The 15,640-nt window shown below is 32.6% G+C and overlaps 1 protein-coding gene across 1 annotated transcript; it reads left to right on the top strand.

Annotated features, from left to right (window-relative positions):
- The first annotated feature begins 545 nt into the window (after window positions 1–545).
- nrd1b (nardilysin b (N-arginine dibasic convertase)) lies at window positions 546–15,213 on the top strand. The gene is made up of 31 exons (XM_048164832.1): window positions 546–701; window positions 908–1,110; window positions 2,115–2,316; window positions 2,383–2,464; window positions 2,546–2,699; window positions 2,780–2,853; window positions 2,946–3,041; window positions 3,130–3,252; window positions 3,347–3,404; window positions 3,994–4,067; window positions 5,046–5,115; window positions 5,335–5,412; window positions 5,497–5,617; window positions 5,731–5,789; window positions 5,912–5,966; window positions 6,068–6,172; window positions 6,263–6,386; window positions 8,843–8,929; window positions 9,020–9,139; window positions 9,238–9,289; window positions 9,432–9,582; window positions 9,660–9,787; window positions 9,871–10,033; window positions 10,118–10,149; window positions 11,205–11,343; window positions 11,453–11,500; window positions 11,622–11,674; window positions 11,761–11,844; window positions 11,935–12,142; window positions 14,246–14,335; window positions 14,520–15,213. Exons 2-31 carry the CDS (start codon window positions 923–925, stop codon window positions 14,742–14,744), a joined length of 3,243 nt encoding a protein of 1,080 aa, XP_048020789.1. The 5' UTR covers window positions 546–701; window positions 908–922; the 3' UTR covers window positions 14,745–15,213.
- Window positions 15,214–15,640: the final 427 nt, after the last annotated feature.

The following is a 15,640-nucleotide window of genomic DNA, read 5'->3' on the forward strand; positions in this document are numbered from 1 at the left end:
TCAGTATAATGAGGATACTATACCAAATAGACTATATATGATAGCAAACAAAAATTGCTGAAGTGAAATGAAAACATATTGGAAACTATATTTACTCAAAATTAACAAAAGAAAAACTTTAATTATCCTTATTCTTCACATACATGAAGTTCAGTGTTAAAAAATGAAACAACCTTAATTCATGGTCTTATATTAAACAACAAATATTTGTCCATTTGTAGCAGTGTTATTTTAGTTTGCTATTATTTATATACTAATGTAGTATTATTAATATTGAACTGCATTGCATTTTTTATAGTTTCATTTTATTTTATTTTAATAATTTTGTTATGTGCTTTTGTCATTTTTATTTTTTATTTATATTATTTTTTTATTTCCGTTTCAATTTTAGTATTTTTAATTTTTAATTCTTTTATTTTAAATTGCCGCTTTATTTCTATTACCGAAAATTATTTTTAGGTTAAGTTTTAGTTTTAGTTAACAATAACAGCTCTGATCTGTAGGGTTAAATGAGAACCAGATCAACCTGTTCATATATTCCACTTGTCACAGCGCCGGTTGGCTCGACCAATCACATTGGCTCTTGTTTTATATCCCACGGTATATCAGCCAATGAGATTTCAGTGTATTAGATGTGCTCATTGCTCAACATGAGCGTTAACGGCGTAACATCCGTAATTCATTCATCAACAGAAAGGAAGGTATGTTATTTAATTGTATGCAGAAGTTTAATTATTAAAAAGTGTGTGTGTGTGGTTTTGTCGTCTTATCGCAAGTCCTGGAATGGATTAGTAGCTGCTGGAGTTTTAATACAGAGGACGTAAAGTGTATTGGTGACAGCTGTCAATCATGTTAAATCTAGTGTACGTCAGCGCTTGAACACTAATGTTTGGTTTGTTATACGCAGAGTGTTTGAGTCAAAATGCCCCAAACGAATAAGGCTAAAACTTCCAGTGGCTCTGCCTGTGAAGTGTCCGCTCCAGAGACTGGGGAACCTCGGCCAGCTCCAACGGAACCACGAGTCTCCCAGCCTGGATCTGACGGAGTCGGAGAGGCTGATCAAAGTGACCCGTTAATAATCAAATCACCAAGCGACCCGAAAAAATACAGGTAACAAGGCATTTTATGCTCTGTCATAAAAATGGCATTATAATAACAACAGCAACAATTATATATGATTTTATATAGGCCTATGTATTATTGTTATTATTAATTATTATTAATTATTATTATTATTATTATTATTCCCCCCAAAAATATATATATATATATATATATATATATATATATATATATATAATAATAATATTTATTAATAACAACAATCAAATAATAATAAATCATAATAATTATGATAATAGATTTAGTAAATATGTTGTTTTTGTTCACATATACATAATAATAATAATAATAATAATAATAAATCATATTTAAACCATATTTGAATACATTTTATAATGTAAATGTTTATTTTTTATATTAGTTTGTATTATTTCATTTATATTTAATTATATTATCAAATATATATTTAAAAAAATAAAATGATTATTGATATTATTATTAATTTAATAATTCAATAATATTAATAATTTGATAATATGAGTAAAATATTATTAATATTTATATTTAAAGAATATAACATAAAATTAATTTTGTAAATAATTATTTTATTACTTTTTATTTTATTTATATGAAATTAGATTATCTAGTGTACATTTAAAAATAAAATTATGAAATTATTTTTTTGTCATTTTATTTTTACCTTTTTATTATTAATAAAAAATTATTAACATCAATTAAATGTTATAAAGTAAATTATTATTTTATTAGTTTGATTCATTTTTTTAAAATTTATATTGAAAATAAAATGATAAATATTAAATTATTATTAAAATGTATTAAGTGAAATTAAAAGTAAATTATTATTTTGTTATAATTAGTTCTAATTTCATTTATGTTTTATATTATCAAATGTATTTTTGGAAATAAAGTGTATTTAAAAAAAACTTTTTTTATTTTATTATTTTAATAATAAATGAATGCTTTCTAATTCACACATATTTATTTTTGGATGCTTTTTCTTTTCTGACAAGAAGTAATTAAACCTTTTCCAGGTACATTGAGTTGAGGAATGGACTCAAAGCACTGCTCATATCAGACCTCACCCAATCAGAGAGTAGCAAAGAGCTGGCTGATGAAGAACAGGAAGATCCCAGTGAGGAAGAGAATGGTGACACTGAGGGTGCTGATGAAGACGGAAATGACATGAATAAATGCAGTGAAGGGAGGAAGAAGAATTGCCGTTCAGAGAAGCAGGTGACTGTCAGTTTTTTACAGTTATTTTTCAATATATAATACAAAATATCTTATATCTTCTCTCAGTCCGCAGCTGCGCTCTGTATCAGCGTGGGAAGCTTCAGTGACCCTGCGGATCTACCTGGTCTCGCCCATTTCCTCGAACACAGTGCGGTGATTGACAGCAAGATTCATTTATTTTATTTTTACCTTTTTATTTTCTTTTTATTCACATTATTTATTTTTCCAGTGGTCTTCATGGGCAGTGAGAAGTACCCGGATGAAAATGGCTTTGATGCTTTCCTAAAAAAACACGGAGGAAGTGACAACGCCTCCACGGACTGCGAGAGGACCATCTTCCAATTTGATGTTCAGAAGAAATACTTCAAAGAAGCTCTGGATCGGTGAGCTAAATATTCAATTATCAATCACATTAGGGTGAACTGCCCCTTTAAAAATCTGCACTTGCATTATTTGTCCATAGGTGGGCACAGTTTTTCATCTGCCCCCTGATGATTCCTGATGCAGTTGACAGGGAGGTGGAGGCCGTAGACAGCGGTCAGTAAAAACACATCACAAAAACTGCGCTGTCAAAGCTAGTTACAGTTAATGAACGTAATGTACCTAAATTCTCTTTAACCTGTCAACAGAGTACCAGATGGCCCAACCTTTAGACTCTACCCGCAAAGAGATGCTGTTTGGAAGTCTAGCAAAAGCCAGTCATCCGATGAGCAAGTTCTTCTGGGGTCAGTCACATGTTCATAATGTTCTGAGATTATGCCAAACAAGAAAATGATGGTCATAATATTTGTTCATCCCTTGATCTTTCACCAGGAAATGCTCAAACACTGAAAAACGAACCCAGAGAGAATAATATCAACACTTATGAGCGTCTGAGAGAGTTCTGGAGGAGATATTACTCTGCCCATTACATGACACTTGCTGTTCAGTCCAGAGGTAATTAGAATACATCTTTTGTCTCTAATTTAATAAACAGTACCAACCTCATATTCAAATCACGAGTCTAATTTTGGACATTTTATCCTCATAGAGACACTTGATACCCTGGAAGAATGGGTACGAGAGATCTTTATTAAGATCCCAAACAAGTACGTACACTAAACAGTCAAATTTCTTGGCATTTATGTCACCCAGGATTTATTTTAAAGGGATAGTTCACCCAAAAATGAAAATTTGATGTTTATCTGCTTACCCCCAGCGCATCCAAGATGTTGGTGACTTTGTTTCTTCAGTAGAACACAAATGACAGCGGCAGTGATGTCTCGCGCATATACTTCAATGAGTGCTAGACATCACTGCCGTTGTCAGAGCGCGATCAGACCTTACTTGGACATAGTGGTGTTTTAGAGGTAAAAAATTATATAAATACTGTTCGGTTTCTTGCACAAACCGATCGTTTCGTGTCTTAGGACATCAATGTGTCGTCACGAGCCGCAGGGTTTCATTTGGATTTGTCTATGCAAGTTTTTTCGACTCTTATTGTTCGAGTTCCCATTCACTCCCATTATTTGACTGACAGACGGCAACGGTTGCAGTTAAAAATCATCATTTGTGTTCTACTGAAGAAAAAAAGTCACCTACGTCTTGGATGCACTGGGGGTAAGCAGATAAACATAATATTTTCATGTTTGGGTGAACTATCCCTTTAATGTCATTATTTTCATTATTTTCCCACAGTGGCCAGCCACGGGCGGATTTTTCAGACCTTCAGGATCCATTTGATACCCCAAATTTCAACAAGCTTTACCGAGGTAGTGTTGGCTTTCAGTTTAATGTAATAATATATATTATTTTAAATAAATAAATAGTTTTTATTAATATTATCAATCTATATTAATAAATAATATGACAATAATAATGATTTAGAAATGTATTATAATATATTATTGTTATTAAAAAAGATTTAATAAATCTGATAAAGTAAAAGTTTTTGTTATTATTAGTTGTTGTTTTAAAAAAAAAAAAAAATCAAAATAAATTACCGGTATTGTTGTTGTTAGTTTTATGTTTATTTTATTATTATTGTTATTATTATAAGTTGTAGTAGTTGTTGTAGTAGTAGTGAAAGCATATTGATATAAATAAAAAAAAAAAAAAAAAAATAAATTATTTATATATATATATATATATATATATATATATATATATATATATATATATTTAATGATCTTATCAAAGGTATATTTGAAAATAAAATTACATTTTATTTATAAATTATTTTTGTTTTGTTTTGTTTTTTTTGTTATTTTAATAACCTTAAGAAGTGAAATATAATAAATGCATATTTGAATGCACTTAGTACATAATTTAAATATAAATTATCTTAATTTTTATTACATTTTGATTTTTTTTAACAAATATTTATAAGTAAATTAAGTATAAGAATTATTGTTATATTATTATAAAATTATATATAATATATTATTATAAGTATTAAATATTATATTGTATTATTGTTATATTATTTTATTATTATATTACAGTTTTATAAATATAATTTCTAAAACTAAATTAAATATTAAGAACTATTTTTTAATACAATTACTTTTAAATATAATAATATATTTATATAAATTGTATTTAAATAGGAAAATTAAACAGAATTTATTTTAATCAGGTTTAATTTTATGCTATTGAACTATTAAACAACATACTGAATATCATTATTTATGATTCGTTGGTGAATTGAAATGAGCATTTGGAAGCTTAACTATATGTGGCATTTACAGTGGTGCCAGTGAGAAAGATTCATGCACTCACCATCAGCTGGGCTCTTCCACCCCAGGGAACACATTACAGGTCAGTAACACATCCTGACAGCTGTCAAAATCTATCCACCATGTAAAAGTGTCTTACCCTGCTGAGGCCAAGACAGTGACGTATGCTTAAGAGACTAGCATGAGATTCTGGTGGCCACCAGGCAGGCTTCTTAACCAAGACAACATGACACAATGGTACAAGTTCGCATTAGCCTTATGGCAATAAAGAGTGTTTGTGTTTGTACATGTTGGGCTGTAGAGTGAAACCGCTGCATTACATTTCCTGGCTGATTGGTCATGAAGGAGCTGGAAGTGTACTGTCGTTACTCAGAAAGAAGTGAGTTAGACTTTCTGTTCATACTTTTATCATTAAATCAGTTTGAATCAAATGAGAATCAAATGAAATGCTCTGCATCTGAAGATGCTGGGCTATGGGTCTGTTTGCAGGAAACAGTGAGACGGGTTTCGATCAGAACACCACCTACTCCATCTTCAGCATTTCAATCACCCTGAGCGACGAGGGCTTCCAGAACTTCTTCCAGGTCTGAAAATCTCTTCATGTTGGCTCAATTAAGTCATCAGTTGTTTTCATGTGGTGTGACTCCTTTTATTCCTCATTATATCTATATATCTCATTATATATATGTGGCTGTAGGTCATTCATACAGTCTTCCAGTATCTGAAGATGCTTCAGTCCATTGGACCTCAGCAGAGGTGGGCAGCAGATCATTGAAACCTTCTTTTTTTTAGTTTCGATAATGTCCTTCAATCCTTTTGGTTTTATTAAGTACAAAAACAAAAATTCTCAATGTTTTTGTGGTTATGCGATTTCTCAGGATCTATGAGGAAATCCAAAAGATTGAAGCCAATGAGTTTCACTATCAGGAGCAGGTGACCTGTTTTGCCTTAATTCTCTTGAGTGAAATCATCTAAATTCATAGATGGAACAGTCGCAGGCCTTCAACTCTCATATTCATGTTTTTTTGTTCCAGACGGAAACAATTGAATTTGTGGCGAACATTTGTGAGAACATGCAACTTTTCCCCAAAGAGGACTTCCTGTGTGGAGACCAGCTTATGATTGAATACAACCCAGAGGCATGGCATTGTCTTTTGGACTAAACTTACAATACGAAATATTTTATGACCACTGTTCTGATGTTTAATCTGATATATCTGTTGTTGAAGGTCATCACAGCTCCTTTGACACTCTTGACCCCAATGACGGCCAACATATTACTGATGTCACCCAAACATGATGGTCTCTGTCCGCTGAAGGAGAAGTGGTTTGGGACGCAGTACAGTGTTGAAGGTAAACCTCAACAATAGATCTGGGAAAGGTTTGGCTTTATTTTTAGGGATGCCCAGTTGTTAAAGGTGCCCTAGAACTTCTTTTTAAAAGATGTAATATAAGTCTAAGGTGTCCCCTGAATGTGTCTGTGAAGTTTCAGCTCAAAATACCCCATAGATTTTTTTTTTTAAATTCATTTTTTTAACTGCCTATTTTGGGGCATCATTAACTATGCACCGATATATAGGTTGCGGCCCCTTTAATTCTCGTGCTCCCCCGCCCCCGGAGCTCGCGCTTGCCTTGAACAGCATAAACACAGTTTACACAGCTAATATAACCCTCAAAATGGATCTTTACAAGATGTTCGTCATGCATGCTGCTTGCATACATCGGATCATGTAAGTATAGTATTTATTTGGATGTATTACATTTGATTCTGAATGAGTTTAAGGCTGTGCTTCATGGCTAAAGCTAACATTACACACTGTTGGAGAGATTTATAAAGAATGAAGTTGTGTTTATGCATTATAGCGACAGCCCTCTTGTCTCCGTGAATACAGTAATAAACGATGGTAACTTTAACCACATTTAACAGTACATTAGCAACATGCTAACGAAACATTTAGAAAGACAATTCACAAATATCACTAAAAATATCATGTTATCATGGATCATGTCAGTTATTATTGCTCCATCTGCCATTTTTCGCTATTGTTCTTGCTTGCTTACCTAGTCTGATGATTCAGCTGTGCAGCTCCAGACGTTCTGCCCTTGTCTAATGGCTTGATCATGGGCTGGCATATGCAAACATTGGGGGCGTACACCCCGACTGTTACGTGACAGTCGGTGTTATGTTGAGATTCGCCTGTTCTTCTGAGGTCTTTTAAACAAATGAGATTTATATAAGAAGGAGGAAACAATGGAGTTTGAAACTCAGTGTATGTCTTTTCCATGTACTGAACTCTTGTTATTCAACTATGCCAATATAAATTCAATATTTAATTCTAGGGCACCTTTAAAATTCTGGCAGATACTGTTGGCTGAAATAAATTAAAAATAATACAATGAAAAATAAACTTGCACGAAGATATGCTCACAAAATAAATATAATCTCAAATAATGCAGAATAAAATAAGTTGACTGATTTTTTTTTTTTATGTTCGTTAGATATGATATAATAGAAGTAGATTATTAAAATCCTGGCTGATGTAGAAAATTTTATCACCAATAACCGATAAATGGCCAATTTCACTATATTTTGTTTAAATAAAAAATAAAACATAAAAAACATTTTAAGTGCTACAAGAATTGATGGATGGATGGATGGATGGACGGACGGACATTATAATGGATGGATGGATGGATGAATAGATGGTGAATGAATTGTGGATGGATGGATGGATATATAGTGAATAGATAGTGGATGGATGGATGGTGGATGTACAGTATAGTGGATGGATGGATGGATGGATGGATGGATGAATTGTGGATGGATGGATGGATGGATGGATGGATGAATGAATAGATGGTGAATGAATTGTGGATGGATGGATGGATGGATGGATGGACAGATGGATGTACAGTATAATGGATGGATGAAGAGATGGTGAATTAATTGTGGATGGATGGATGGATGATGGTGGATGTACAGCATAGTGGATTGATGGATGGATGTGGATGTACAGTATAGCGGATGGATGGATGGATAATAGTAAATAAGATAGTGGATGGATGGTGGATGTACAGTATGATGGATGGATGGATGGATGGATGGATGGTGGATGTACAGCATAGTGGATTGATGGATGGATGTGGATGTACAGTATAGCGGATGGATGGATGGATAGTGGATGGATGGTGGATGTACAGTATAATGGATGGATGAATGGATGGATGTGGATGTAAAGTATAGCGGATGGATGGATGGATGGATGGATGGATGAATGGATGGTGGATGTACTGTATAGTGGATGGATGGATGGATGGATGGATGGATGGTGGATGTACAGTATAGTGGACAGATGGATGGATGAATGGATAGTGGATGTACAGTATAGTGGATGGATGAATAGATGCTGAATGGATTGTGGGTGGATGAATGGATGGATGGGTGGCTGGATGGATGAATGGATGGTGGATGTACAGTATAGTGGATGGATGGATGGATGGATGGATGTACTGTATAGTGAATGGATTGATGGATGGATGGATGAATAGATGGTGGATGGATGGATGAATGGATGAATGGATGGTGGATGTACAGTATAGTGGATGGATGGATGGATGGATGTACTGTATAGTGGATGGATGGATGAATAAATGGTGAATGGATGGATGGATATATAGTAAATAGATAGTGGATGGATGGATGGATGGATGGATAATGGATGTTGGACGGATAGATAGATAACCGATATGGTACTGATATACATCACGCATTTTTGACTTAATAATTACGAAGTGTTATACCTACACAGATATTCCACAAGATTATCGTGACCTCTGGGCTGGAGATTTCCCGCTGAACCCTGACCTTCACCTCCCAGCTGAGAACAAGTTTATAGGTCAGTTTCCATTCCATTCACTGGTTGTTCGTTCCTTTCTTTACAGCAGTTTTCACTTCTGTATTCACCTCTGTTCTTACCCATCCACAGCCACGGATTTTACCCTCAAAACATCAGACTGCCCTGACACGGATTTCCCAGTCAAAATAATCGACAACGAGAGAGGCTGCCTTTGGTTCAGAAAGGACAACAAGTTTAAGATACCCAAAGGTACCTTGATAATGAGATCATGTGAAACCCAATGAAAAATCCAATGAAACCCAATGTGAAATCCATAATTATGTCACTGTGTCTGTATTTTCTGATAGCTTACGCACGCTTCCAGCTGCTCACTCCATTCATACTGGAGTCTCCTAAAAAGTGAGTTGTTCCTCAACAAATGTAATTCATAATTCTCTCCCAATCCCTTCCTGTTTGCTTTCTACTGTAAAAAGGCAAAAAAAACTTTGGAGACCTGCCACATTTTACATGAACACAATGAATTGTGTTTTTCCTCTGACAGTCTGGTCCTCTTCGACCTTTTTGTGAATATTCTGGCTTATAATCTGGCGGAGCCGGCATTTGATGCTGATGTGGCTCAGCTGGAGTATAAGTTGATTCCTGGAGACCACGGCCTGTTCATCAGACTCAAAGGATTCAACCACAAACTGCCTGTGAGTTGAACAGTGTCTATGATTCTTTTTGAACTCATTTGAACAAACTAATTCTGCCAGTTTCGTTAATTCTTTAGTTGCTTCTGAACCTGATCGTAGACCATCTGGCTGACTTCAGCACCACTCCAGAAGTGTTTAGCATGTTCACTGAGCAGCTGAAGAAAACCTACTACATCATCCTCATTAAGCCAGATCGACTTGGAAAGTGGGTAACCGTAGATCTCAAACCACTAGCGATCTCTGTTTGCATCATTAGATGCAGATGAAGTTTGACGTTCTATGTTTCAGAGATGTTCGACTGCAGATCCTGGAGCACCATCGCTGGTCTGTGATGCAGAAGTATGAAGCCATCATGGCGGACCTCAGTGTGGCTGATCTCATGGACTTTGCAAATCACTTCAAGGCCGAGTTGTACATAGAAGGACTCATACAAGGAAACCTAACAAGCGCTGTGAGTCTTATTGACTATTTATGTCATTTTGAGCAAGTATTAACTCTATAATCACTCATTTTTGTGTAATTTCTGCACAAACAGGAATCCAAGGAATTTCTGCAGTATTTCATAGAGTAAGTTGCCTTCTTTTTATATTTGTTAAATGTAAATATAGAAGAAGTAGAGTATAGTTTAACAGTTTTATGTTATATAATATTGAGGTAATGTGTTACATGAAATGCGCGTTACGTTATCAGGTTACTTTTTAGACATAAAATAACAAAATGAAATCACTTTTTTAATTTATTCAGTATAATTACAAAAAGTACTACTTACAAATGGTTAATTTTATATTTTTTATAAAATTATTTTTTGTTAATAATGTTGAGGTAGTGTGTTACATGTAATGTGCGTTACATCATCAGGTTACTTTTTGGAAGTAAAATAAAATCACTTTAATTTATTCAATTTAATTTAATTACAAAAAGTAAAGTACTATTTTCAGAAGTTAATTTTATACATTTTCTAAAATTATTTTTTGTTAATGTTGAGTTAGCATGTTACATGTAATCTGCGTTACATTATCAGGTTACTTTTTGGAAGTAAAATAACAATAGAAATTACTTTTTGTTTTATTCAGTTTACTTACAAAAAATACCACTTACAAAAGTTAATTTTATATATTTTATAAAAAATTTTGTTAATATTTTTGAGGTAGCGTGTTACATGTAATCTTCGTTACGTTATCAGGTTACTTTTTGGAAGGAAAATAACAAAATCACTTTTATTTTAATTCAATCTAATTTTTTGTTTTGTTTTTTTTAATTTTGAGGTAGCGTGTTGCATGTAATCTGCTTTACATTATCAGGTTACTTTTTGAAAGTAAAATGTAACTATAATATATAAGATCTAAATTAAACAAATTACTGCTTTATTCACTTTAATTAGAAAAAGGTTCTACTTAGAATTTTAAATTATATTTTATTATCATTTAAATTATCTTAGAATTTTAAATTATATATTTAAGAATCAGATTATGGGGGATGAGGTGCAAAAGGAAATGCAAAAAAAACAAGAACCGCTGGATTAGTTACATGTAGAATTTATAGAATAATATCTTTTTTAATTAACACTTTTTAAATGTATTTAATTTATTTACTGAAAAATAAAACATCCTGGTGTTTAACAGCAAACTCCAGTATAACCCTCCTCCAGCTGCACCGCCTGTCCTGTTCAGAGTGGTGGAGTTACCACAGACGCACCACTTATGTAAAGTCCAGTCCCTCAACAGAGCAGACGCTAACTCAGAAGTCACAGTATACTATCAGGTATAGGTCCATGTGACTATATTTTAGATCTTTTGCAATTCTTTCATAGCTTTATATAAGGAATATACCAAAATTTTGCGCTTGACATTGTTTTTGGGTTTTTTTTCAGACAGGACTGAAGAACTTGCGAGAACATACACTGATGGAGCTGCTTGTGGTGAGTTTGGTTGTCACTTAAACTGAAAGTATATTTATTGTCCATCTTTTTCTTCTTTTTTCTTTTTTTTTAAATACCTAAATGCACTTGGGTTTATTTTTTGTGTGTGTGCGTTTGCCAGATGCACATGGAAGAACCCTGTTTTGATTTCCTGAGGACAAAGGAAACTCTAGGGTCAGTTATAAAGCGACGTTCTTCAGACTGTCTTTCAATGTCTAAATGTTTCTGCTTGAACGGATCTTATTTGACTCTTCCTTCAGGTATCAGGTGTATCCCGTCTGCAGAAACACCTCCGGTGTCCTTGGCTTTTCAGTGACTGTCGAGACTCAGGCGACCAAGTTCAGGCAAGGTTTATGTGGAAAACTAGATGTTTATCTAGACCAGTTTCTCTGTGAATATCAATAACATTTTCTTTTTGCCATGTACTCTCATAGCACTGACTTTGTGGAAGGTAAAATTGAAGCTTTTCTAGTCAGCTTTGGGGAGAAGATGATTAACTTATCGGACGAGGCTTTTCAAACTCAAGTGAGCGCTCTGATCAAGCTGAAGGAGTGTGAAGACACGCAGCTCGGGGACGAAGTGGACAGGAATTGGTTTGAAGTGGTCACGCAGCAGTATGTCTTTGAGAGGATCAATAAAGAAGTAAGAAATCAGTCCATATATTCTTGTTCTATAATGTTATTAATGCTTGTTTATTGATTAAATTCTTCTTTAAAGGTACAGCATATATTGGTACCATAGCGGTTGCTGTCCAGCGTTACAGATTATCGCATCAGCCCATAATATTTACTATAATTTTTATACTTGAAATATTACCATAATATTTAATATAATGTTTTTTTTTGTTTTTTGTTTTTTTTATCTTTGCCACCACTTAAAGTTAATCTTTAAAAACACTAATAATTTAATAACACTTATAAATGTAATCTAGCAAATCTCAAAATGTATATCGTTTTTCCATACTGTACATTATAATGTGATACCTAAATTCACTTGTAGCATTGAAAATGACTGATTTTAGTTTTCAATGTTTTATTTTATTTATTTGGTATAAAGTTATATAAAAATATAAAAACCTAAAAACTGAATAAATAAATTAATTAATGTTATATACAAATATAAAAACATAAACTTAAAAAAAATAAAAAATTTAATGAAACTGTATAGAAATTTAAAACTAAAAACTGAAAAAAAAATCTAAAAAAAATCTAAAAACTGAAATAAATAAATTAAAGCTATATCGAAATATAAAACACCTAAAACTGACATAATTTAATTAAAGCTATATAGAAATATAAAATCCCAAAAAACTAATTGAAAAAATGACAAAAACACATAACAAAATTTCTTAAGCTAAAATTAAAGTGAAAACTGAAAAAAAAAAAAAAAAAAATTAATTATATTTATTTGTGCCTCAACAACCATTTTTTGTTTATTTATTTATTTATTTAATATATTTATGCCACATCGCCATCATTTTTGTTTGCCATTTATTTAAAATATTTAATCCACATTTTTATTTTTTAGGTAGTCTTTATTTATTTATTTATTTATTTATGCCTTAATTTTTGTAGCAAATAAAATGACTCATTTTAGTTTTCAGTGTTTTATTTATTTAAAGGTGCCCTAGATTCAAAAATTGAATTTACCTCGGCATAGTTAAATAACAAGAGTTCAGTACATGGAAAAGACATACAGTGAGTCTCAAACTCCATTGTTTCCTCCTTCTTATATAAATCTCATTTGTTTAAACGACCACCGAAGAACAGGCGAATCTCAACATAACACCGACTGTTACGTAACTGTCGGGGTGTACGCCCCAATATTTGCATATGCCAGCCCATGTTCCCAACATTATGAAAGGCATTAGACAAGGGCAGAACGTCTGGATGTGCACAGCTGAATCAACAGACTAGATAAGCAAGCAATGACAATAGCAAAACATGGCAGATGGAGCGATAATAACTGACATGATTCATGATAACATGATATTTTTAGTGATATTTGTAAATTGTCTTTCTAAATGTTTCGTTAGCATGTTGCTAATGTACTGTTAAATGTGGGTAAAGTTACTATCGTTTCTTACTGTATTCACAGAGACAAGAGCCGTCACTATTTTCATTTTTATACACTTGCAGTCTGTATAATTCATAAACACAACTTTGTTCTTTATAAATCTCTCCAACAGTGTAGCATTACCCGTTAGCCACGGAACAAAGCCTCAAACTCATTCAGAATCAATGTACACATCAAAATAAACACTGTACTTATGCGATTAGACATGCTGCATGACGAACACTTTGTAAAGATCCATTTTGAGGGTTATATTAGCTGTTTGAACTTTTTTTATGTTGTTTAAGGCAAGCGTGAGCTCTTGGGGCGTGGAGCACGAGATTTAAAGGGCTACACACCCTGAATTGGCTCATTTCTAATTATGCCCCAAAATAGGCAGTTAAAAAAATTAATTAAAAAAAATCTATGGGGTATTTTGAGCTGAAACTCATTCAGGGGACACCTTAGACTTATATTACATCTTTTAAAAAAAAGTTCTAGGGCACCTTTAAACAAAGTAATATAGAATTTTAAAACTGGCCATTTATTGGTTGTCAGATATAACATTATCAATAGTAATATATAAAAGCCTACATTTTAATGTCAGTGCATTTCTATTCCTATTCTTTATTCTGCATTATTTGAGATGATTTTTATTCTGTGAGAATATCACATTGTTACTCTACCCAACAGATAGAAGTCCTGAAAGAGGTCACCAAAGATGAACTGGTATCTTTTTTCATGGAGCACAGACACGCAAACAGTAGAAAACTAAGTATACATGTATGTTATTTATTTGTTTCTATTGTAATCTATTATATAAAAAAAAAGGCATTTTGATTTTTAAAGGGTTATTGTGACTGTAGAAAATTGTTGTTATAAACGAAACTACAACTATTTTTGGTGCATCAGACAGGAAACTGTTGACCATGTTAACATCTACCAAATGACTCTATGATCCGTGCAGGTGGTTGGATTCGGAGAGAAAGAGAAGGAAACACACGGAGATGATCAATCCTGTTCTGCCTCAAAGACTCAAGATGCAGAAACAAAGACTTCTTCATATGGAAACGTGTCGAAGCTGATCTTCCTCCCTGCTTCACCCGTCCTCGCCAAAGCCACCATGATAACAGACATCCGCACATTCACGTCTTCCCTCAGTCTTCACCCCTATCATAAAATCCTCCAGTAGACTGAAGTGCGCTCAGAATCACCTGCATTGAAGAGCCACAGCTACCTCTCTATAAAAACTGTGGAAAAACACTTTGTCTGTCATAATCGTTTACGTTAAATATAAATGTAATGCATTTAATCAAGTGACACGTTAGAACTCTGTTGTTGGAGTAATCCAGTTTTCCATGTATATTAGAAGACAAAAAACATCTAAATAGAATGTATGCATATATTAGATAATCAGGGATAAATATATCTGCATATCATTAAAATGTATAGACTGAATATAGCAGATTTTATTTAAAAGATGAGTGGTTGCTTGAAGACTTTTTTAAGGCAAGAATGTATTTTAACTGGAACTCTCCTTGTGAATAAAAACAGATGTGGACACAAAGCCTTGTGTCATATTTGGATGGTATGGTATTTAGTATGTTTCAGCTGTCTAACAATTAAATATTCATTTTAATAATAAAAATTGTAACTAGAAACTAAGTTTAATGACTTTTTGTAAAAACAGAAAAAAGTAAAACCAGGCTAACTAAATATTTGTACACATATTAATATTTTTTAATTATTTTTTATTTAGTTTTTGTTTAACTTTTAGTAATTTTACCATTATTTATATATTTATCATTTTTTATAACGTTTTTTCTATATAGCTTTAATTATTTTATTTGGGGGGGGTATATTTATATATCTTTCATTTATTTTTTTGCAGTTTTTTTTTATATTTCTATATAGCTTTATTTTTATATTTCTATAGGCCTGCGAAGCTTCAAATGTTTTTTATTTAGTTTTAATTTAAATAGTTTTAGTTCTTCAACCTAATTTTATTTCAGTTAGTTGCCAAAGCAACATTTCAATTTTTCCTTCCAGATTTAGTTTTACATCTAATATCTATGTTTTATTTTATTT

Source organism: Megalobrama amblycephala, linkage group LG2 (genome assembly GCF_018812025.1).
Source record: "Megalobrama amblycephala isolate DHTTF-2021 linkage group LG2, ASM1881202v1, whole genome shotgun sequence".
Classification (NCBI taxonomy): Eukaryota; Metazoa; Chordata; class Actinopteri; order Cypriniformes; family Xenocyprididae; genus Megalobrama; species Megalobrama amblycephala.